The sequence below is a fragment of the Perna viridis genome, chromosome 12 (assembly GCF_037379345.1).
Source record: "Perna viridis isolate PV_CMFRI_1.1 ecotype Kerala chromosome 12, ASM3737934v1, whole genome shotgun sequence".
Taxonomy (NCBI): Eukaryota; Metazoa; Mollusca; class Bivalvia; order Mytilida; family Mytilidae; genus Perna; species Perna viridis.
The window spans coordinates 24,043,334-24,068,897 of record NC_142456.1 but is presented as its reverse complement, the minus strand read 5'-3'; the positions used below and the strand labels follow the sequence as shown (position 1 = coordinate 24,068,897).

General features: G+C 33.5%; 1 protein-coding gene across 1 annotated transcript in view; it reads right to left on the bottom strand.

The window, feature by feature from the left end:
- The window catches only part of LOC148601762 (uncharacterized), a 247,117-nt gene that overhangs the window by 47,263 nt on the left and 174,290 nt on the right, over positions 1 to 25,564 (bottom strand). Inside the window, exons 156-180 of the mRNA XM_088556149.1 lie at positions 24,104 to 24,206; positions 22,612 to 22,765; positions 21,575 to 21,795; positions 20,461 to 20,620; positions 19,866 to 20,091; positions 18,654 to 18,870; positions 17,607 to 17,795; positions 16,736 to 17,039; positions 15,486 to 15,899; positions 13,904 to 14,027; positions 12,472 to 12,737; positions 11,433 to 11,613; positions 10,772 to 10,938; positions 10,299 to 10,426; positions 8,838 to 9,090; positions 8,079 to 8,250; positions 6,323 to 6,566; positions 5,355 to 5,472; positions 4,534 to 4,709; positions 3,982 to 4,141; positions 2,469 to 2,651; positions 1,804 to 2,034; positions 1,145 to 1,304; positions 490 to 728; positions 126 to 256 (exon numbers count right to left, since the gene is read on the bottom strand). Coding sequence (XP_088412275.1) covers positions 126 to 256; positions 490 to 728; positions 1,145 to 1,304; positions 1,804 to 2,034; positions 2,469 to 2,651; positions 3,982 to 4,141; positions 4,534 to 4,709; positions 5,355 to 5,472; positions 6,323 to 6,566; positions 8,079 to 8,250; positions 8,838 to 9,090; positions 10,299 to 10,426; positions 10,772 to 10,938; positions 11,433 to 11,613; positions 12,472 to 12,737; positions 13,904 to 14,027; positions 15,486 to 15,899; positions 16,736 to 17,039; positions 17,607 to 17,795; positions 18,654 to 18,870; positions 19,866 to 20,091; positions 20,461 to 20,620; positions 21,575 to 21,795; positions 22,612 to 22,765; positions 24,104 to 24,206 — 4,921 coding nt within the window. The remainder of the gene's footprint in view (positions 1 to 125; positions 257 to 489; positions 729 to 1,144; positions 1,305 to 1,803; positions 2,035 to 2,468; positions 2,652 to 3,981; positions 4,142 to 4,533; positions 4,710 to 5,354; positions 5,473 to 6,322; positions 6,567 to 8,078; positions 8,251 to 8,837; positions 9,091 to 10,298; positions 10,427 to 10,771; positions 10,939 to 11,432; positions 11,614 to 12,471; positions 12,738 to 13,903; positions 14,028 to 15,485; positions 15,900 to 16,735; positions 17,040 to 17,606; positions 17,796 to 18,653; positions 18,871 to 19,865; positions 20,092 to 20,460; positions 20,621 to 21,574; positions 21,796 to 22,611; positions 22,766 to 24,103; positions 24,207 to 25,564) is intronic.

The window sequence follows — 25,564 nt, the reverse complement described above, 5'->3', positions numbered from 1 at the left end:
GTGGTCAATATTACTCTTTGAATACTTAAGTTTTGCATCCCCTAATGAAGTAAACCCCCCACAAATAGTGACAGTTGGAAGGCATTTTCCCTCTGTTGTATTGTGGCAGAGGACTATAAACTTACAGAAACATATGTAGGACAAGTAACAATGCCACCATCTGGTGGTGTAGTATCTATGACAACAGCAGCAGACGACACAAAAGAGGTCAGACCAACAGAATTCTGTACCCATACACTCAAGATATTAGGTTTGCCTAAGAAAAGAAGCATAACATAATCATGATAAAAACACATAAAATATATTGTAATTAAGCTAAATCAAAATGCTTGATAAAATGTGAAATACCTTCTGTGATGGAATAGAAGGAGTAAAATGCAGTCAAAACAAATAAAGGATATAAGAAATTTAACATTCTCCATTAAATTTTATTCCATTAAAGCAATATTAATATCTCAGAAATTCAACACAGAAATAACCAGACCTTACCATTACTTTGTGGCATGATGACATCCAAGGGGAGATTACTGTGATCCAAGGTTGATATATTAACCTCTGACCTTGGACTGATATCCTGTCCACAGGGATATGTACCAACAGACAACCATGCTCTTGTGACACTGGTTTCTGTTTCATTGTAAGACCACTGAGAGTAAAGAGAAGCAGTTGTTTGATAAAGGGTACCAGTCTCATTAATTATGGTCTCAGATGCTGCAACACCACTTAAGCTGAAATAATTGAAAATGAAAATTCTTAAAAAGAGGTTGAAAGAGATAAAGAAGAAAAAAAGGGCTTTTCATGTGCAAATTTGCAGAAGCAGATTATTTATTTTTAAAGGGTATCGGGGTGGTGGCAATTCAGACACTTTTAAAACTGGAGAGAGGGCATCATTTGCTGATTTTTGCCCATATTTTGCTTAATATTCAAAGAAAGATTTCTAAAAAAAAGGGGGGAGGTTGTGTGGGATGGTGGTAATATAAACCTCTGAACCCCCAACCACCTCATCCCCAACTGAAAATGACTGCTTTTGAAAAATAATAGTTTGGCGTAATACAATACATTTAAAAAGAAGCAAATTTAATCTATACATTAAAAAAACGGTAAATAAAATGTTCCAACACTGGTCTAAACTGGTATTAGTTACCTTTCAAAGTTGATAGTTGGTGCAGTACTATCAACCAAAACTCCATCAGATTCAGCCTGTATGACTGTTCCATCATTTGTGATAGCTCTGACAGTGGTGTAGTATGTCATGCCATGCTTCAGGGACAAGGTTGTCTGAGCTGTTCCTGAACTTCCTATACCTAGATAAACAATTGTTATACAAAAATGATGAAATGTATTATCATTTACTACAATCTGTCTGTTCTTAGGAGATAATTCACATAAAAATATCCAGGTTTCAATAATATTTCAGTGCCATATACAGAGTTATCGCCCTTAATTTTAAACTGTAATTCTTATCTCCTAAGACCAAGGGTTATATGAAAATCCACTTATTAATTTCTGTTTACTATAACATTTTTAACAAAATATCAAAATATATAGGCTTTCCAACTATGCAACACCTTTTGCATGATTCTTAGCTGGAGTGCTACTTCATGTGTTCAGAATAGAGCACATCATTACTTGTAGCTTAAAAATCAATTGATTTCAGCCATTATTTCTCTTACTCTTATTCATCTGTATGAATCCTGTCCCACTTTACAAAGCTTCATTAAACAAAAGAAACCAAGCATTTAACAAAATTAAACTATAATATATCAGTTTTCCATATTCATCATGTAAAATAATGAATATTACCATTTCCAGCAATAGCTGTCTCTTCCTTCAATACAATTCCCTGTTTAGTAAATCCCATTAGATCTTCTCCTCCTGGAGTTGTTCCAACAGCCCATTCATACTCCATAATTCCCTGGTCGTCATCAGTGAACCCTTCAAACTGAGCAGTAACTGTAGAACTATCTGATGTCACATCAACATCTTTTCCCATGATTCCTTTCTCTGTGCCGTCTGCTCCATCAATTATAACCCCTGAAAATGTAAGAAACAATTATGAACCAACCAAATTATATTTTTTTAATGTAAAAACATAAATAGTAGAGGTACAATACCATTCTCTGGAATACACTTTCGACACAGTCTTAATAAAATACTTATTTTTGGCCTCTATGAACTTTTTTTCTAAATTTGTGGGCTCAAAACCTCCAAAATAAATCAAAACTATCCTTTCAGATAAGGAATATTGTGATATCATAAAAATCCATTCACTTATACTTAACATATTACACAGAAACAATATGTCTCAGAACAACACTGGTGCTGGCAACAGCATAAAAGCATTCTTTTTGCAGACAAGTAAAACTTACAAAAAAGGACATCATCCAGTCTTCAATATAAAACCATGCCCACACTCAATAGTAAGTTATTAATGGTTACATAGTAAATTTGTTCTGCATCATTATTACCTTTTTTGCTACCTCCAATTATCTGGACTGGTGTTGAGGTCACTACATCTGTACTCATCATACCAGCACCGTTCTCAGCTCTTACACTGACATAGTAAAGGTTAGGTGAAGTCAAGGTCAAACCACTGATATAGGCTTCAGTGTCAAGGCCATAGTCAGTCCAACCAATCACTTCTATTCCACCTGAAAGTTAAAACTAACTTTTAAAACAACAATTATAAACTAAGGTCAATAGTGTTAATGTATTTTCAGTGTTTTTGACTTACTGCAACCCTAGTACCAGTTTTAATCACAGAATAAAATAAATAACCATGAGGTAATAAAAAAAAAAGCAGCAGTGAGGCCAATAGGGTGAACTGCAATGTTCTGTCAAGAAGTTCAAACCTGATGTTATTCTGTACCAGCAACATTGCTGTCAATTTGATGTAAATTTGTCACTGGAAATCGACAGTATCACAGCAGTAGTGTATGTGAGATAGAAAATATCATGCATTAAGATGATGGAAAAACAAACAGTTGACAATAAAAAAAAGTACAGTCGAACCTCGTTAAGTCGAAGTCGAAGGAACCATGAAAAATGTTTGAGTTATCCGAGGTTCGAGTAATCCAAGGTCAAAGAGAAACTGGAAATACTAGTAGTTTGGTCAATAATTGTTTCTGTATTTACACCATTTGTTGTGCTTGTACATGTACATATACCTCACTTTACACGGTACTTTGTAATGTCTTTGTTTCATATCGGAAGATATTTTTTTGTATGTTGTACATCATGTTTGAAATACTGAACGGCACCAAGTATTTTAATGAAATTTCCTCTATTGTTTTTTTTTCTACATCAAAAACGTCATAGCTCATAAAATGCTGCTTTGTTTGATTCACAATCAGGAGTATCGTGAAACCATGTGTTCTAATACGTTATTACGATAAAATTTCAAATTCACTAGCGAATCGAATGTAGTGGATGAAATACCCTTACTATCGTCTGTTTGATGTGTCATTAAATAGTCAGATACCATTGCAATTCATCTGTATTTTTTAATTTTTTTTTATCAAAATATCCTATATCACTGTTAGTGTGAATTCCGACGTGTTATTAATACAATTCGTTTCTTTTAACAACATGCGCAATTTTAAATTAAATAAACAAATCAAACCATAAAGAGTGTCAACAAATTAATTTTAAAAGCCACTCTAATCGTTGTTAAAACACACTTCGATCATGGTTTGTAATAAATCCATCAGTTTTATGACTAATTAGTTGACTTCGAGACATCAGAGTTAATTAACCTCGAAGTCCTATCGAGGGGACTGATTGATTACCATGAATTATCCAAGGTTTCAATTCATCTGAGTTCGAGTCATCCGAGGTAAAATTGTATTGGAGTAAGGGGAGTTTTGCTGGGACTTTGTAATTAGTTAGAGTTATCCGAGATTTCGACTAATCCGAGTTCGACACATCGAGGTTCAACAGTATCAGATATAGAATCTATTCAAATGTTATCTGTCAGTATACCTGGTACTGTACCAATGGCCACCTCATATCTCAGGATACCAGACTGAGAATCTCTACCATCCCATACTGCTTTGATTCCCATGGTATCAGCCTGTTGTACATTACCACCAACTGTCACCTCCTGACCTCCCACAAGTGTTCCAACTTTTACAAATCTCACCTTTAAATGAAAATGATAGGCAATGTAGTGGAACAAGATGTACCTTGAGAAAAAAAAATTTTCTACAGGCTAAAAATTCATTTGTACAAAACACAAGCACATGTCTTAAAAAATGAATGAAAGTTTAACTGGAACTGTGATTGTTTTTGGCAAATTTCTATCTTAAGTTTCATCAAATTCCATCATACACTTTAGGTGGAGACATCCTAACATGGTACATGGATGGACTGACAGATGAACAAAGTAGTTCTTAAAATTAATATTGTTTGTTTGTTGTTTTTGTTTTGTTTTTTTTGGGGGGGTGTGTGGGGTGTGGGGTGGTGCTGGATAATGGGTGATAGGTGGGGTAGTGGGTATAAAAAACAAAATTATTAAATCTATTCAAAACATACCACAGGAGCAGAGTCATCTACAACAACACCATCAGTTTCAAATGTTGTTATTGCTCCAGCCTTGTTGACAGCTCCAACTTTCATACTGTACCGCCCACCAGGGTTAAGGGTCATTCCTGGGTGAGTATATGTGATGGCAGCACTGTTACCTATATCATGCCACTGGCCAGCTGTTCCTAGAGTTGTAAGAAACAGGTCATAGGTCATGAGAATCTGCCCATGATAACATCCAACATGCATTACTCCTACATTTTGTTAACAAATATCTATTTAACTAATCCAGGGAACCAAGATTAGAGTGGGAAAAAAAAACAAAATAAATTTAATCCAAAGACAAATATGAGACACACATACAAAAAAAGATGAAATCATCAAAATAACTCATACAAAGAAACAAAAGTAAATGAGCAACTCAGACTCCATCTAAAACTGGCAGCATGGACTAGGTGCACCGGTAGGGTAAACATCCTACCTAGCAATTTACTCATATTTCAGAACAATGCTTCAATTTTCAGTACATTACATCAATCGAACTTGGTATATAGTACATGTAGTAGAAAAAAGTTAGACAACCTTGTTAACCAAGTTAAGACCTCATATAGCAGGTTTTTTGTGTGAGAAAAGGCCAAAGTTCCATGTTCAAACATACTGTCATATGGTACATAAGGAAACTGTGAAGAGGATATACAAAACAGGTCATCATGCAACAAGTAATATACCAAGTATCTAATCACTTCTTCTAATAGAAGCAGATAAATCTGTTACAGAAAAGTGTAAGGATGGATAGACCAGATAATTGGGTGTGGGGTATAATATTTTACCTGGAACAATCTGTCTCCTGGTTCCTTGGTATTTCTCAAAGATCTGTACCTTTATATTATCTATGTCTGACTCTAGATCAATAAATCTAAAGTTGGCTGAAACTTCTGTTGTACTGGACTACAATTATAACATTCAAACATTACCAAAAACAGAACAATAATGGAACACTAAGTGATACCACAGTGTAATGGTGAAAAAAGGGGGATGTTCAAAATGGCCTTACTCGAAAACTACATTTTGGATTTTGCTGAAAATTCTTTTTTTCATATGAACTTGTGAACCAGGTATTTTATGGTACTTAATAACAGGGAAAAGTTTTTAGAAAAATTAATAAACCATTCCAAAGTTTTTCATCTGGAAACTGTCAGGGGACAGAGAGACATGCAACCTTTTGGAGGTTTATTACCTTTCATGTGGCAGGGTATAAAAAGTTGGAATATGAATTTTAGACAAGGGGCATGGTAAAACACACAGCATTAAAACAAGACAGAGAATTTTAAGCAATAGAATGCTGTTTTTATTTTGGTTGTCATTAGGTGCTTTATCACATTCCAAGAAAAAGATAAGTTAAATATTATAATTACCCAAAAATAAAAAGTGTAAGAGGTATTTTTCTACTTCAATCTATATATATCAGTTGATAATTACAGTATTACATTATTCAGTGATTGGGGATAAAATTTTGAGAATGGGCCATTTTAAATGATTTAAAAAATTTCAATTGGCCATTTTTTAACATTCTTGTAAAAAATTCTGATTTTAATGGGACATATGTAGCAGGAATGTGATAAAAAGCACATGGCCCCTTTTAATCGCGATCACTGGGGATCTCTGTTAAATTCCCAGTCATTTGGGATGTGATTTTTGCCAGAATTGATATGTCAGAAACCCTGCTTTCAAAGCTGCAAACCAAATGAAAATACAACAACTTCAAGTTAGTTAGAAGATAGAAACAAAAATGAGAAACCTGAAATCTAATGTCTCCTTCAGCAACTGTACCATCCCCAATATACTCCAGCTCTGGAGCTGTTAGGTCTACAATAAAACCATCACTTTCTGCTGTCACTGTGCTCTGAGCTCCATTTGTTGCCTGCACATTGACCTTGACCCTATCCTTGTGTGCAAGGTCAAGGTTAAGCCAGGAAACACTAGTTGTGTCCTTAGGGTATTGCACCCAATCTTTGATGACTTCAAAGTCATGTGAGAGATTTCTATCAAAATCAAAGAATACAATAAATTTACAGTATGAGAAATGTATTACGCGTTCGAGCTCGTATTTGATTCACGACTGAAAATGTTGAATAAATACAATCATTATGCAATAACTATTATTCAGTATTATGAACCTTTAAATTCTATTGACCCTCACAATAATTTCAATGACCCAAATTGTTTTTTTCAAAAACTTGTTATACATAGGCAGACCAAAGGAGAGCCCAGGACCCCATTATGAATTTACAAAAATGCAAATAGCCTATTTTTGTGTGTAAGTCTGTGCATTAAAATATTTTTATAAAGGATTTTTTGGAGGTCCCCTGGTGATTCTTTGGATCTGCCACTATCATACCAAATGTTATATCAAAACAGGTTCCACTGTACCATCACTGTGATTACTGCTTATTTTAAAACATTTGGGTTTTTATATACTGTGAAAGTACTATTGTTCATGGGGTATGAATTTTTGTGGTTTTCGTGGGTAGGCCAAACCACAAAATTTGGTCCCCAAGAAAATGGAGAATCCCACTGATCTGTACAATCAAAACCACGAATTCAAGGATCCACAAACTAATATTTCTTCCCTAATCCATGAAAATTGGTATCCACAAATTTAAGTACTTTCACAGTACTGTAAACGAATTAATTTTCGTGGTTGCTAATGTTCATGGATTCTGTCAAATAAAGATATGCCTGGGTTTCAATTTCAGCTGTTTCAAAAAAATATTGGAGCTATATGTGTCAAAGTCTATTTTGCGGATACTATTTTTCGCGGCTTTCTGTCCACTGCGAAAATAAGTAAAATGAGAGATTAATACATTTACAGTAACTAATCATGTTATTGTTAAAACAACACAAGATGTTGCACGCCACATCAAGCTAAGAATACCACTCCTTTAAAATTAAGTGTATGGTAAACAGGAAGTATATAAACAAGGAAGCTGGAAAGGGAAGACACAGTAGTCATCATCATGCAAAAGCAATATACCAAATATCTAAGCATTCCCTCCAATCAAAACCAAGAAATCTGTTCGAGAAAAGTGAGGAATGAATGGGCAATGTGATTGCAATCTACCTTGACATAACAGAAAAGTTAATGTGTTAAGTACCAGTCCACATAAAATTCAGACAATGCCTATGGTAAGGTGATTCATGGTGTGGAAAAATCCATGGATCAGATGATGCTTTTTTGGTCTATATATGCTGTGTTTTTATCTGACAATAGTCCTTTTAGTATTTAGATGTATACTAGGCTTTAACATCCGTCTAAAATCAAGAACCATAACTCTTGCAAATTGTTAATTTCTTGTACAATCTATATAAATTTTATCTTAAAAGAACAACCCCCAAATGAAAAATTAAGACTGGTTAAGTGATCTATAATAGTTTCTGAAGAAGAAATAAAACTGCATTTGGTGGGTTTTTGACATGGATGAATCACCTGTCTGATTTTTATCAAGACTGCTACTTAAATATTCTCCTAGAAATTTAAAGTATTGTATACCAACCCTGCACTGAGAACTTGAACTGCATACTGTGTGATGTTAGACTCTGGATCAGAGAAATCATTCCATTGTCCTCCAACTCGGGCTCTGCTAGAGGAATATTCTTGGTCTGTAAATCCACTCTCTGTCCCATCAATCACAGTCCCAGCTAAAGGTGCAGTGTTGTCATATAAAACTGGAAACACCACAAGCAGTGTTTAGAAAATTAAACATATCCCTTTTTACATAAATTTTCAATGAAACCACAGCTAGTTTTCAAAAATTAATATATTACAGGCAATCTTGATAAAATTATTTTTTAAAACCACTATAACATGTACTGGTATAAAAGGTTATTACTTCTGATGTCTAAAAAGAAAGTTAACTCACTACAGGTAAGTTAGGGAAAGAGCCAGTACAGTAACAGCTGTACTAAAACACAGAATATGTCCATGCAAATCTTTTTGTTTATGAAAGTTAAAGTTACTAAATGATTGAGGTACCATTTACTGAATCAAAATTTTTTCCCTTCATGTTCAAACGACACCATTACATAAAAACAGATCAATCTAGAAACTAATTTTAAAAATAAAATTGGATAAGAAAAAAACTGTGAGCAAGCTTTCTCCATGTCTAACCTCTTCCTATAAAATTTTATTCAAAACCATTGATGGGTGAAGAAGTTGTGCTAGTATGGTATGTGGAAAGGCAGACAGACATACAGGAATGGTGATTTCTATGTAAACCTCAGACATTATTTGTGGGACATAATATTGAACCTACTTCCATTTGATGTCCTGGAAACATTTTGTTGTTTACTTGCACTGTTTAATGCCCATACTGTTGTATAATAGGTTATTCCATGCTGAAGATATAAGTCAGTGGTAAGGTCAAAACATGCAACTCTCTCTGTAGCTCCATATTGTGTCAAGCTGACAACATCTGTAACATCCCTATCCTGACTGGTTCCCACACTAACAAGGTAATGACTGATACCAGACTCAGCATCAATAAAGTTCACCCAATTGGCACAAATCTACAAAAAATAATTATCAGTGGCAAATAGAATAAATAAGGGGAGTTTATACGGTTGGAACCTGCTTTTGGTGAGAAAAAAAATTGTTCATTTCTGGCTAATTTGGGGCAAAAGTGAGTACAAAATAGCCTGGAATAGCCCCTTTTCAAAATAATTGGCTTCACTCCTGTTAATTACATGTATATTACAGATGATTACTTATTTCATCTTGTACAATTGACGCTTGAATTCATGAAAATTAATGAATATTTACAAAGCATTGATTGATATCACAACAGCTTAAACTACAGGTGACAATCCTAAATAGTCCCTGAACCAAACTATCTTACAGATCTGACCAGTGACAGAATGATCACTGACGGATTGATAATCGATGACAGAATGATTACTGACGGATCGATAATCCATGATTGAATGATCACTGACAGATCAATAATACAGGATTGAATGATCACTGATGGATCAATAATCCTTGATTGAATGGTCACTGATGGATCGATAATTGATAATTGAATGATCACTGACGGATCGATAATCGTTGATTGAATGATCACTGACGGATCGATAATCGATGATTGAATGATCACTAACACACCAATAACCATGGACCAATCTGATCACAGTTTTGTTATGTAAATTGATGGATGATCGGTTCATGTAAATTTCAGAATTTTGAAAGAAACAAATCAGATAAAGTGCCATATCAAATGTACTAGGATAATAAAATAGTGAACCAACATTTTGTTTTTCATTAAAATTAGTATTAATTCAAAATAAAAGTAAATGAAATACTGTCTAAATTTATAACATACAATAAATTTGTGTAAAAATTAAAAACTGAAATAAACCAATAAGCAAAATTTATTAACTGATCATCAGTCATGTGACGTAAAAAAGAAGCCATCACTGGTTTAATGGATCGGTGACCCATGAATGTTCACAATTATATTTTTGTACAGTTCTGTTCAGGTACTGTACTTAAAGATCAAATGGTACCTGTCATATTAGAGAATTAGCATTTATTGATATAACTTAAAAGTATGTATCTGACACTCTTCAAATAAACATTTATTGTTTGTTAAATAAGATACACAATAAAATTGTCTCTATTTCACCACAAAAATAAAAAAAAACTCTTTATGTAAAGTTTATAAGTTATATCCATAATTTGTAAATCTCTTACAAAGAGAATATTCCAAAATATTTACCTGACTTTGTACATTTGTAAAGACCAGGTCGACTCCTACGACCTTGCCATCATAAACCTGCCCTCCTTGTGGTGCTGTTCTGTCCACAATAATGTAGTCATCTGAACTCTTTATTGCTCTAAGGTCAACTGCCAACACATGGAATTAAAAATTTTTCCAAATTCAACAAATGAAAGAGATCCTGATTGAACAATTATTATAACTAAGACCATAACAGAACCCTTACTAAATTAGGGACATATAAATAATCACTGAGAAACAATACACCACAATCTCCACACCTTCAGGTCTGAAAACAGACTACTGTTATAAATTGTAGGTCAATCTTACTTACTTTAGACCTGAAAAGTTATTTTTCGATGTCCTTCGACTACCTTTTCGTGTCTTTCATAGATTGAAGATTAAAAAGAGTCAAACACGATAGACCGGTAAAGACCAACCACAATTATTAATTATTTTTATTAAAGTCCTACCTGTGCTGACAACTTTAATCTTGACATAAATGGGTATACCATTGGTCAGCTGTATGGTATAATTCAGCTTTGTGGTGTATCCAAACCTAACCCAGTTCATTTCTAAACAGTCCTGTTTGCTATGACCAAGGCACAACTCTACGTAGGCCAATCCTGATTCAGGGTCTCTACAATGACAAAAGGGTCCGGAACAATTACATTTTTGACAACACTACTTGTAACTTCTGAGAAGTTAGCACTGTGAAGTTAGCATTTATTGTTTGTAAGTTCAATTAGTTCAGTTTTTTATATAAGATGAAGTTGCCTAAACTGTTGAAACAAAAACATAAATTATCTGATCAACTGTTAAATATACATGGGCAATTTTACTTGCTACATGTACACAGCCATAAGAGCCACACATGATATAAGTGTGTTGATCTAGTGTGTAAATATGATTCAAGCTTAATATAAATCTTGAGATTCCATTATCACATAATTTCTCTATTATTTACATGCCATTATAATGCATTTTTATACTCCTCACGTGCAAAGTGTAGGGGGTGTCAGTTATGTACCACAAGAATTAAATCATCCCCAACCCCCATTGGTTAAAGAATCACATGCATTTTTAATCACTGGCTTCGAATGGGTGAAAATGTTTTCTATGAGAAATATTTACTCTGAATTATGTTCCAATGTCAAGTTTCCACTCTCTTCATCATACTGTATGTTAAATATCTCATGGATGAGAGGTGGAGAATTATCTATAGTGTAAGAAGTTGTGTGACAAACACTCGTGGCTAGTGGTCCACCATACGTCACATTGTTCAGGGCTCGCACTGTTATATAGTACTTATTATCTGTCAAAGAAACATAGGTTGATTTTCTTTTGATATAACTGGATGGCTCTCAAGATTAACAGTATAGCAGGCAATTTTCACAGGGTGCTAATTTTGGCATATTTTCAGCAGTCTGTCTAAAATGTCAAAAATAGATTTGGCAGCCTGAAGTACTAAGTGCCTACCAAAATTAGAAATGCCAAAATTTTGTGCATACCTTTTTGCTTAAAAATCGCCAAATTTTACACCTGCCAAAATTACCTGCCATATGGTACCTCATTGATAATTTTAATTCAATACTGGAACTACCTTATTATTAAGCCAAACTCTATAACTGACAGCACTTAAACCATCCATACAAAAAAACGACAATCTGAAATAAATAATAGTTCAGATAGTAGTATGTTTATATGGATGGTTATGTGCTGTCAGTTATACCTCCTTGAGGTAGACCTAGGGTAAGGGGCATAACTCTTGAAATCATGATATGTTTGTATCATATTCAATTTCACCTAAGACTTTCAAGCTTTCACTTGAAACAGAATGAAATCAATCCAAGTTACTTTGATGCTTACATGAGATTGATAAAAAGAGTCTGAATACAAACATTCCAATGATTTTAAAGAGTTGTGTCCCTAACCTTAGGTCTACCTCCTTCAATCACCAATTTTCTTCAGAAAATATGTTCACCAATATTTTTTTTTATCAGAACAAAATTACTTGTTTAACTCTTCCATCACCATTTCTGAATTGGAATGATAATAATTTTAGTAATATAAGAATCTGTGTCAGATCTTGTAGGATAGCATGATGTGGCGTTTCAAATTAAATTCACTCAAACACCTGTCCAAATGACTCAGTTATGAAAAACAAACTTACCACTTAGTAACACTGGGCTGACAAGTGCAGTGTTGATCCACTGTGAAGCATCGAATAAGTGACTCTGAGGGTCATGGTGACCATAAATATCATCTCCACAGGGGGTAGTTCCTACGGCAACTGTGTATCCCAGGATTCCACTTTCTTTATCATTGAAGCCATCCCAGTTCGCTGTGATGTATCTGTTTGACCTTGTATTTGTGAGGTCATTCATGAAGACAAGTCCATTAAATACTGTCAGGGATCCTGGACCATCAATCACAATCCTGCAACAACAAAATGGGTCAGACAAAAATGGCATAATTTTTTTACACAGGAAATAGATGTCAAACAGGTCTGAAATCAGATCCTACATTATGGGATCTATACGTGATGCTGGATACCAAATAAGTAGTTGCTGAAAAGAGTGTTGTGAAAATATAATCAAGCCAATTAATAAAGAAGCAACCAAAAGAAACAACAAATAAAAAAAACATTAAGTTGCATGGGTTGTCATGCTAGGTATACCCCTACTTGCATAAGAATTTGATGTATAGCAATGACCCATCTATATGAAGCCACACACCAACCTAGAAATCAATCCACTCGATGGGAGCCGAGATAATCGCAACAAAAATCAGACAGACAAAATGACAGACTGTCAAGGTGATTCCAATAGACCACCCACTCGTTGAGAAAGCGGAATAAAAATATTCCAAGCACTAACAAAGTAATTATACACGAAGAAATGAGGGAAAAATTACATAAGTGTTAACATTACCAGATATGATTTTATGAAGCCAACAAAAAAGTGAAATTGGTGAAATTAGATGTAAATATATGCTAAGAAAAGAAATGAAACATTATAATCCAGATTTGAATAAAAAAAAGATATTTCTTCTTATGTCTATTATTATGGTCCCTGAAATAATCTGCAAAACAACTATTTGGTGGATCGGTGACTGATGATTAATTGATCACGGACGGATTGATAACTGATGATCTTTCTGGTAATAGTTATGTTAGGTAAAAATATGGATGATCAGTACATGTAAATTTCAGAATTTTGATCGAAACAAATCAAATTGTTATATCAAATTTACCTTAAGCGTACACCAACATTTTTTATTTTGTAAATTCAATAGACAGGTATATCAATTAATGTCTGAATTTATATTTTTTAGTAATTTCATGAAAAAATGAATAACCAAAACAAACCAATTCTAAAATATATTAATCAATTATTGGTCACTTGATGTAAAATGGAAGCAATGATTGGTTTAATGAATCGATTGATTACATGGTTCGGTTCAGGTACTGTATCAGATAATTTTGTTATAACCCTTCATTTATGATGTCATACTTTCTAATCAATTCTTTTACTGGGATTTTTGACATTAGTGTTAACATCCTGACATTAACTCTAGTCAGGAACATTAGAATATTTGCTTACCTGTGATTTTTTACATTAGTGTTGACACCGTGACACCATACTTTCCAGTCAGGTCTGTTAGCAGGAATCAAATCTAAGCAAGGCACAGTTTCTGTTGTATCACTGGAACTATTATAAATATCTCCTACAAAAAAGACGTCAATCACACACATATATATAATTCTAGGTTCTCTAACCTGCCCCTGATAATTAATACTAAGAAATTAAGTAGCAGTCTTTATAAAAATCAGACAGATGTCAAAAACCTACTGAATCCAGAAAACACTTACAGACCTCACATACAGTCTTAGATTTTTCCTTTATGTTTTTTGCACTTTTGAGATAAAACAAAATAGACTGTACAGGAAATTAGCACTTTGCAAGAGTTGTCGTTCTTGATTTGCTTTAATTTTGTTCATTTTAGTGCGAGATGAATGAATGATTTTCTAATTAATACAAATCTGAATACAGAAAAGACTATTGTTACATAAAAATATAGCATCTAAAGACCAAAAAAAAAAAAAAAAAGAATTATTTGTTTGGTGGGTTTTTCTATACCTTGAAATGTTCTCTACCATAGGCAGTTTCTGAATTTTGGATTATGAAAAAATGAAGCTTTGCAACATTTTACAAGGGCAATACAAAGCATTGCCCCCCCCCCCACCCCCCAACCACTATTTGAATGACCCTGTGATCTTAACCTTTGACCTTATCTTGAAAAAAAACTAAATGGTTTTACACATTAATAGAGACTAAAAATGTGAAATTTACTTCAAATCAATTGAGGAAAGTTAAATTAGTCCTTTAAAGTTAACAACAGTGTTCCAGTACCTGAACTGATCCATGCAACGAAAATTGTGATTGGTCATTGCTCACCGATCAGTTTACAATCAGTCATCGATCCTTCAAAATGGTGAACATGTCACGTGATCACAGAGCGATCAATATATTTTATGTTTTCTTTGTCTTCTTTGTAAATTTTACACATATTAAGTAGCACTCCAGCTAAGAATCATGCAAAATGTGATTCATGGGTAAAAAGCCTACATATTTTTATTTTTGATATTTTGTTTGAAATGTCATAGTAAATAGAAATTAACATGTGGTTTTTCATATAACCCAAGCTCTTAGGAGATAAAAATTATATAGAATGCACTGTAGATTTCAAAATTAAGGGAGATAACTCTGTAAATGGCGCTCAAATACAATAGAATCTACTGGATTTTCAGTGTGGATTATCTCCTAAGAGCAGGCAGATTTGAATGAATAATTACACATTTCATAGTATAGACCCATAAAACAACCTAATTACAAAAATAAAAATATGAAGCCTTTTTGGGGTGTATCACATTTTTTAGATTTTGCATGATTCTTAAAAAGGCAGCTACTTAACATAATACAATAGATTTTATCATCCATTTATACTTTTATTTTACATTTGTTTCATTTTTAACAGATCTTCCATCATTTTGCATAACAAAACTGTGATCAGATCAGTCACCAGTAATCGATTTGTCAGTGGTCTGTCAAATCGTTGCATGGATCGGTTCAAGGGCTGTACTTTCAACCCACTGAACCACTACTATTTTTAAGTATAGCAAACCTGGTTCAGGTGATGTCAAGTCCACCAGGACAGCCTCTGAGGAGATATAACTCTCATAACCAAGTACATTAACCATATGAAAGTTAAAGTAATACAAAGAATTATGACTCAAACTCAAATCAGTGTACACAAAGTGTTCTATGTTGCCAAGCCCAAGACGTTTGTAGTGTCGGTACTGTGCTGAACCTGACAAGCTATGTTTATCGTCCTCTACTGCTAGTAGCAACTCGCATGTTCCTGAGAGGTAATCAAAGTTAAAACTTAGACATTGAGTAGTATACATGTTGATGCAAGCTCTGGCACAATTCCCTGGACTAGATACAAATGTTTTCGGAACAGACAGTGGGGCAACAAGTCTGCCTATCCTAGGTCCAGTGAAAAAGTTGAGTACTTTGGTGTTCTCTGGATCCTCATCTGTAATATATTTATCATATAAAATATCATATTAAATGTAAGTTTTAGTAAGAATCAGGCAAAATGGGGAAAATCAAACATGCATGTCAAAACCCAATTGATCTGACAATAAAATATCACTCAAGGATGCTTTCTCTATTTGAAAAAGACCATTATTTGATCTCTGTACTGCTCGATTTGCTAGGAAATTTTTCAATAAAATTTCAGAAAAATGAGGTTTTTTGACAGTTATCCGCCCTTGAAATGTTCACTTTCAGTGGATTTCAATGAAATTATAACTAAATTTACCAAAATGATACCTACTTATTTTTTTTATTCTGATGGTGCAAATAGTCAGATTTACAAAATGGTGGGTTTTTCATACTGTGTTTCCCCCATTGCTTGATTCTCACAAAGACTGACCTTTAGTTCCCAACTTCTTTTTTTCCATTTCAATTTTGGATATTTTCTCTGTATAACCAACATGAAATGTTCAAGCATTTTACAAAAAAAAAAAAAAAAAAAAAAAAAAATTCATTATAAGTAGGATACACCACTGAAGTGACTATATGGTCGAAGTATGAAACAAATTGTTATATAAAAAATTGATATTGCTTCAGTCTGAAATTGGTCCCGGCAAATTGCATACCTATATAAAGTATTTGTTCACTAATGGACAGACACCACATTCACAATACACCTCCAGCAAAGCAAGGGGTATAAACAAAACACAACCATTGTAAAGAAATCTAGAAGCTGTAAACTGCTTCTAAATGTTATGTTTGAAACACATAAAAAGTTTTTGAATAGAATAATTTCAAATGACATGAATCTTAGAAAAAAAACAGTTTACAAACCTTGAGATACAGAAAGGTTTTTGGCCTCCACAGTAACATTTGTCCATGATACAATCTGGTCTCCATAGTAACCCTTCCCATAACCCACTGCAACCTGAGTTAAGGTCAAGGTTGAGTCCTCTGTAATGACGACCGATGCCCTAAGTACTGCTGGGTTACTCGAGATTAGAAAATCTGAGGTTATTTTTCCTGTGGGTTCAGTGATATCATAGGTCAGGAGTGAACATGTAACTTTCGACCTTCGACCTGAGCTATTTTCTGCCCAAACAGTGAAATACAATGGCACTCCAGTTACAGTCAATGGCTACAATAACATTTTTCAAACAGTGCATATTTAATAATGAAAATACAAAAATACAAAGTGTGAAAAGAAAGTTATGTCTTCCCCTGTTCCTAAGTTCAAAGGGGTATAACTCCCACAAAATTTGGTGAACAAAAAATTCCTGGTGTGCAAAATTTCATATCATATTCTAACTACCAAGGAAGTTTCAAAATATTTGGTGCAGTAGTTTCTGTGGAGTTGTGCTTTAAAACCTTTGACTGACACTCAACCATTCAATCCATTTTTATTATTAGCAAAATCTACTATAGTTCAACTCAGAAATATGTCTTTTTTTACTCCTTAAAATTCAACCACCATTTCCATCTGAAATGCAAATACCAAGTCAGGACCATTCCGGCTGTTTCAATCTCTCAGTTTTTTGCCTTGATAAATGAACTATTCCTCTTGACTATTGAGTTTATCAGTTCAATAATTTTGCTTTCATCCTTTAATTCTAAAGGTGGAAAGAAAAAAGAGAATTTACCCCACAGACAAAAGTTTGAAACTGCTAAAAATAACTTAAAGTGATATTGATATAAATTGTATTACCTGATTAAGAATGATTGTAGGGCCACCAAGTCTAAAGCCTGTCAATATGTCTGTGCTACCTGGTGTAGTGCCAATATCAAGGGTCAATTCAACACAGCTTCTGTCATCCTTAGCATGTACTGAAATCTCAAACAAAGGCTGGGTGTAGTCACGGTTGGGAATTTGTCTGACATAGCACCAGCGAGTTGTCTGTAAAAATATTTGTTGCAGTTAAATGATACTTGAGCACTTCTCCATCTAAGAATCAGGCAAAAACACATAGATTTTATTACATTAACTAAGTATTTATACCCGAAAACCTCCAGAAAGAACAACAAAGTGTTTGTAAAATATGCCTTTATAGGATATTGATTGGTCAAATTTAGTTGAAATGCACAATGGAAAAATGGCAGGAAAATTTTCCAGCCCTTTTCCTTATATAAGCAGTCAAAAAGTATCAATGTCACAAATGCTTCAGGATAAATTTAAATAACTTAAATAATTTCAGCTATTTTCTAGATGATTGAATGTATTTGAGGAAAGAAAGACCAAATTGAGAAATATGATGTGCCACCCATTGCCTGATTCTTACACAGAATGGTACTTAAATGTCTCTCAAAACTTCCAAAAAAGAATTATCTTGAAAAAAGGCAACATATCATATATACAAAGGCCAACCAAAAAAAAAGTTGTTAAAATTAAACAAAAAAGTGAAATGACATAGTGATAAAGTCAAGAATAGGAATTTTGCATTTTAATACTTAACGCAAAGTTGCATGTGATGTGTTGCAAGGTATACCCCCACTCGTATAGGAATCTGATATCAGAGGGCAACCAAAATCACTTACAATATGTAAATACAATCTATATGAAGCTACGCAATTAATCTATTTATTGGGAGCCAAGATTTCTGTGTGTAGGTATATATAATTGAAATAATAATTAAAATGTCTTTTTGTTAAAGTTATTTTTCTGTATTCTCTAAATTTATGAACGTGTAGCAGTTTAATCCTTACAACAAAATTCTTAAACTTTAAATGTTTCACATTTCAGATTGATATATCATACCAATTGTCCAATATAGGATGATAGTCTAGGATCAGAGCTATCTATTCTTGTAACAGGTTCATCAATGACTTTCTCATCAATTGTTGGTGTAGAGTAATGCCATAACTGGGTCCTGTATAATTCCTTTGATAGGCTCTCTGTGACTAAGTTAACATTCATGGTAACAGTTCCTATTAAGCTAAGTCTGGTAGGGGTCAGTTTCAAGGTCATCTCTAGCCTGATATGGAAAGCAAAGCAAAGAAAATCAAATCAATAAATCTATGTCAAAATAAAATATAGGTGTTAGACAAGGAGAAACTTGACCCCTGCACTATTTTCATTATATGTAAATGACTTGGAAGATTTTATGTATAGTAAAATCATTATTGGTCTGAAAAGTATATCAGATGAAATAGAAACAGAACTTGTCAATTATGTAAAACTTTTCTTTATATTGTACGCAGATGACACTACTATTTTGTCGGAATCAGAAAAGTCATGCCGTCAGTATATGTACTACACAGACAAAACATTTTCATGTGATTTTTACTTGAATTTCGCCAGAATCAAGCATATAATTTTCATAGAATTCAATACGAAGTTTTTACACCAACATCATGTGATGTATTTCATGTGAAAATTGTATGAATTTTATATGTATTTTATGAAAAAATTGTATCAATTGTAAATGTATTCTATGTGAAAATGGTATGAAATTTATATTCAGTTCACATGTATTTCACACAAACAATATATACCTGTGAACTGAGTCTTGATCTTTTTATTTTCATGAAATGATTGAGTCTCCTACTTTGTTTCAAATGCCATCAAATATGTTCAACACTAACCATCATTTGAGATCCGTATTACATACTGAACAAGGGAATGCAAAGTGTGGCATTACCATGCTATTATAAAATTTGACACAGTAACTTTGACATTTTCTTTATCACCCAGAAAATCAAAAAGATCAAGATTTTCCCAAGCTTTAGTGTGTAGCAAGTTTAATCAAAGTTCATTAAAAGAAGCATATTCTATAATCATGACTAGGGGTGGTATAAAATTCCTATAAAACAAGAAGTAATACTTCTTTGACTATTCACAGCTTCGGGATTAAGTACAACAAATCTTTGTAGAAGTAAGGCAAACTGGAAAAAAATGTGAAACAAGCATGCCAAAAAAACAACTGATTTACAGAGACTGACACTTAAAATGTACTTATTCAACACATACCCTACTTCTAATGGAAATTTGCTGAAGTTAATCTCAGTCTGAGCAGGGAACTGTAATTCTAATATCTTTCCTTCAAGTTTCAGGAGACCTGACACAGCATATCCGACTTCTAGCTGTCCATAAACAAAAGCTGCTCCAAATGGTTCCACGCTAGAACTCGCTTTCATACCATATATTGAGACATCTACATTAAACTTTATTCCATAGTAGCCACCAATGTTAAACTCTGTAAAAAGAATATTTTTCATCATGGCTCCAAAAATATTCAGCTAGACTAAAATCTGTCTTTTTTTTTTTCATTTACGACTTCTATTTCTAAAAATTTTAAGTTCAAATTGTTTTGTAGCCAGTAAATGTATTATTACAAGTAAATGTATTATTTATAATAGGTTTGAAAGCATCAATAATTTTGTATCTGTACATTCTCATAATCCAAGTTTAGATGATAATTAGCCTAAGAAAGCCAACAAATTAAGCCTTGGTTGCAGATTTAATATATTTGGAATTCACTGTTAATCTTTTCAAAAACTGAGAGAAGATTTGGAAAAGGACATGAAATATTCTGCATTCTTTCAGTTTTCTTAATCATACATACTGAAACTCATAGGAATTAGTCCACCAAGTAAGAAGTCTTTAGAATATTCCAGAGCCTGTATATCCTGTCTAGGGAAATCATGGGTACCAGTCAATGTCAAATCCAAAGAGGAGAAAATGTTCTCCCCTTCTCCATGCAGCTCATCAACAATATCAAAATACTAAAAAAATATCTGTATTTATTAGAGAAGTGTCAATCAGATTAACAATACAAAGGAATATATTAAAAAAAAACCCAGAAACTTGAGAAATGGAACAAGAAAATATGAGCAGCTTTAGTATTACCACAAATTCTATTAAGAACCAGGGCCATTTTCCACAGGGTTTTAATCACAAAATACCAGGCATGTTAGCTTAAGTCCTTGATTATCTAAACTAGAAAAACTTTGAGCAAGCTCAAAAAGAGAATATTCCCTACTTCAAATGAAGTTAAATATTTAACCCGTAAGTTCAATTATCTCCCTTTAAAGTCCGCTGACAGTAACTATATTCTTTCATGCACATCTATAAATAATGCCTGACCTTCCTACAAAATTTTATCGAATTCGTTGGAGCAGTTTACAAGAAAATGGGATTAGAATGTTTTAACATGTGAAAATCTTCAGAATACAAATTTGCTTCTAAGTCAATGTTGATATTACAGGCTATTTTTATAGTCTTATTGTCCTATTGACCAAACATCTTTGTACGAAGCGATTACAATATAATTTTTTTTTTTTAAACATGTAAGTGTTTTTAAGAATCAGGCAAATTTGGAAAAATCAGAAACTTGCATGTCAAAACCCCACAGATCTGACAATAAAATATCCCTCAAGGATGCTTTCTCTATTTGAAAAGACTATTATTTGATCTCTGAATCATTAGATTTGTTCAGAAATTTACAATGGAATCTTAGAAAAATGAGGTTTTTGACCAGTTATCTGCCCTTGAAATATTTCATCGAAATTATAACTCAATGCACCAACATGATATGAGAAAAAAGTCTTTTTTCCTTGATTCTGATGATTCAAATTACACTATCAAAAAGATGGGTTTTCTCATACCATGTTTCACCCACTGCCTGATTCTTACAGAAACTGACACTTAATAGATAGAAGTAATGTTCTTGTTTATACCAAAGCCCTCTCAAGATCTTTTAGATCATCTAACATGGTGCTAATTGTTGACTGATCCATCTGTTTAACATCCAGTATGTTCCTCAGTTCAAGCAGGGTCAGATTAGCCAGTTTAATGGCCAACAGTTTGGTACCATTAATAGACAGACCACTGCCAATGATGTAGGATTGTGGACTTTCTGGTTCATTTCCTGAGCTTATCATTACATTGATGGTATCGTCTGTAAAACATATCATATAATATCTATATACTTGTTTTTAACAGTTTTGCTTCCAAAGGGGGAGGGAGGGGCTGGATATTTCATTGTAACCACCTACATGTACCCCCAACTATGGGAATGATTGTATACATAATGAAGTATAGACAATTCATAAATATAGAAAATTAAATGTATAAAACTTTTGTACTGCAAGTGAAAGTGTGTTTTGGGCTCAAACACAAACTCATAAAACTTAGAGGGTTTATTTTCTTCAACATCATCTTCTTTGAAAATTCAAATAAGGTTATAATTGTTGCAGCCCCTGAACCAATCTGTGCAACTATTTGACTGATCAATGACCGCTGATTGATTGATCGCTGATTGATGACTGATGACCATTGACCAATCTGATTGTAGTTTTGTTATGTAAAATAACAGATGATTGGTTCATGTAAATTTCAGAATTTTCACTGGAACATATCCAAATGCTATTTCAAATTGATTTTAAATCTGCATTTTGTACTTTATTAAATAAAGAAATGTAAAATAAAATTAATTTATTTCTACAATTACATGATTCAGTACTATATAAAGTATAAAGAGAGAAAACTGAATGCTGGGATCTGTTAAATGTATTTACTGATCAGTGGTCATGTAATGGAAAATGGAAGCAATCACAGGTTCAACAAACTGGTTTGACAAATCGATGATTGATGACAAATCACAATTGCAGTTGCATGGATTGATTCAGGTACTGTACTTCTTGCAATCCTTGATATTTAGTTTTTAGTCTCTAAAAAAAAAAAAATAAACGACACAAAATTGTACATCACCAACCTCCAATAGCTCCAGTCCTTTCCCGGAACACCTCTCCACTAAAAGGTAAAGTCAGAGGATTCCTCAGTCCCAGAGACCTCAATGATGACCTTTGACCTACAGATGAGTCATCTGATTGGTCAATAGTTTGAAAATTTGTCTGCCTTTTCTGTATCTTAAATAAAAAACGAAGGTTTCAACTTATGTTGATTTCATACATCAATTCATGAAATAAACAGGAGGCTCCCAGGAGCCTGAATCGCTCACCTCGTTGAATTTTACCTTTCAAAGGCAATGAATTTAACACGAAGTTGTCCAACAATTGTGGCCCTGTGCAGGTCCGGGTGTTCAAAGAATAGGCATGCAGCAGCGCTAAGCTTGTCGTAAAAGGCGACTAAATAGTGCTCTGCCCACAGAGCAACTGGGATGTGTGCCCCAGGTGGTGGAATGGGGTACCCCTGGCGTGTTGCATGCTGGGGTTGTCAGGCTATAATACGGAAAACCTGACCGCAAACCATAGTGGTGCACCGTGTTGGGAAAGATGCCACGTTCCTCGCACGTTAAAGGACCCTGCTGTGGTATTCGATAGGAGTAGGAACCTTTGCGCTCCGCCACAGGAGGCTAAATTGCCCAACCTTACCCACCCCCCGCCTTTTTCCAGTGGCAATCAAGGTTTGTCGACCCTATTATCCTTGTGACCCATCCTTTTTTTTTTTTTCATTTCATGTTCATTTTATCAACCATTTCATGTTCATCGTCTGAATACAACTGAAATATTGCTGCTCGGACGTTAAACCCCAACAAACAAACAAACAAACAACCAACAATTGTGACTCAAGAAGTATTTGGTAGGACTTATCATCAGGATCATTTCAACAACTGAAAGTTTCTTTTAATCTATCATAGTTTTCAAGATGACTGAAAACTGTAAAAAAAGGTCGTTTTTCCCCTATCAAGGAACATTCATACCAAGTTTGGTTCTAATTAGTCAAGTAGTTTCAAGTAGTTTTTGTATAATTGTTAACGATGAAGACGGACGACGACAGATGCCAAGTGATAGCAATAGCTTGGCCTTTGGCCAGGTGAGCTAAAGAGGAGTATTTCTGTCTTTCAGTTGCAAAAACAGAATAAAGTAAGATGTACAATAGTGGTGGGTTTATATATCACATTCATTAAATACATATAGAGACTTATCTATTATCTGTTAATTTTTATTTGCAAAATGCATGTAATTAACGTGTTCACACAGCTAGAATCCCCTCTGGTTGGCCAATGGTACTAGAAAACATTAATATTACAAGTAAAAGGCTATATTTTCAAAAAAACTAAGGGTGTTCCCATTCTGGTTCCGTCAATGATATTAAAAACATTTAAATTTACAAGAAAAAGGATACTGAAACTGTTGAGCCTGTATCCATAAAGAAAAAAAACTTATGTTGTGTTTTTTATCCTTAGATGTGCAGGAAAGACAAATCGGCAAACATTAACATGGCTTTAAAAAAGGGCAGATTACCTCATAATTCCTGACTTGTGAAACATATGTCATAATTTCTTCATTGGTAGCATTCTGAGAGAGTAATATTTTGATCCCCTCCCTGAAGTTGGTAACATCAGGTCTACAATGAAATGAAGCACTATTACTCAACTTTATTGACAACTTTATAATTTAACATTGTTCTTCCTGCCTGATATTTTCAATTTCAGGATACTTCAATGATACTAAAAATATCAATTTTCAATACAGGAATGATTTTACAAGGTCAACAAACAAAGCTGAAAAATGCAAATTCGGAAGTAAATATACAGTATTAGTAAAAAACAGAATCATAATGGTAAAATCCGGACTTGAAATTCCACTAAAGAGCAGAAAAAAATCATGTCTGTCGATGACAATTTTTATGTCAAATCAATAGTGACATAACCACTAAACAGAATTACTTCAGTTTTGAATTTCTCCTCAGAACATCAGATCTGACCTTATCAGGTTCACTGTGAACTTTAAAAACCGTCTTACATCTTCACATGAATATGAAGGGATTCTAATGGTACTAATATTATGGAAATAGAATACTGTATTTAAATGAACTTTTATTGATTCCGTCAAATGCATACATTAAATACTGTAGATAAATTTGTTAATTTAATCTTGGTATATGGTTCATTTGTAAGAGTTTTTTGGTACTATTTCTGGCAATCATTTGTCTATTTTAAACATGATAAATACTAGAACATATTGTAACCATCTTAATAATCCATCTATGCTCTAAAAAATTCATCCAAAAATGTTATCATTCAAAGATGACTTCCTATGCACAAATCACACAAAATAATTGAACGTCTGTCAGACCTAAGTCCTTAGTTCTTTCAATAATTCTTTTGTATCTCTTAACTTAAACCTTTACCATCAAACTTATTTACCATTTTATCCGAGTTTTAAGTTCTTTATTTCTGAAAACTCAAGTTTGTTAGTTCTTTAATGGTTCCAAGATTTCCCTAACAGGAATATAAGTTTACACTAAACATTACTTAATTTTAAACTATTAGGGCTATTTCAAGAAAAAATGCATAGGAAGGTCAGACAGCACATTTGTTTTCCAAACCACCCATATATATTTAAAATCAAGATTTGCTTTACCAAGATATTAGCCAAAATATTTACTTAACCAAGTAATAAGTAAGCCAAAATATTCTCTAAGTTTGGTTTGTCTACCTTATTTCTAAGTTCAAAGTGGTTAAACTCCAAACAAAATCTAGTGGATAATAAATTTCCTGTAATTTGCACAACTACATATCATGCCCTAACTACCTACAAAGTTTCATGAAATTTGGTGCAGTAGTTTCTGATGAGTTGAGCTTACAAAAGTGAGACAAACAGACAGACAGGGCAAACCAATATATCTCCCAACAAAGTGGGGGGAGACAAATAAGTGCTATCCACTCTCCTCTGCATTTTTCTTGTCTTTAGTCCTTAGCC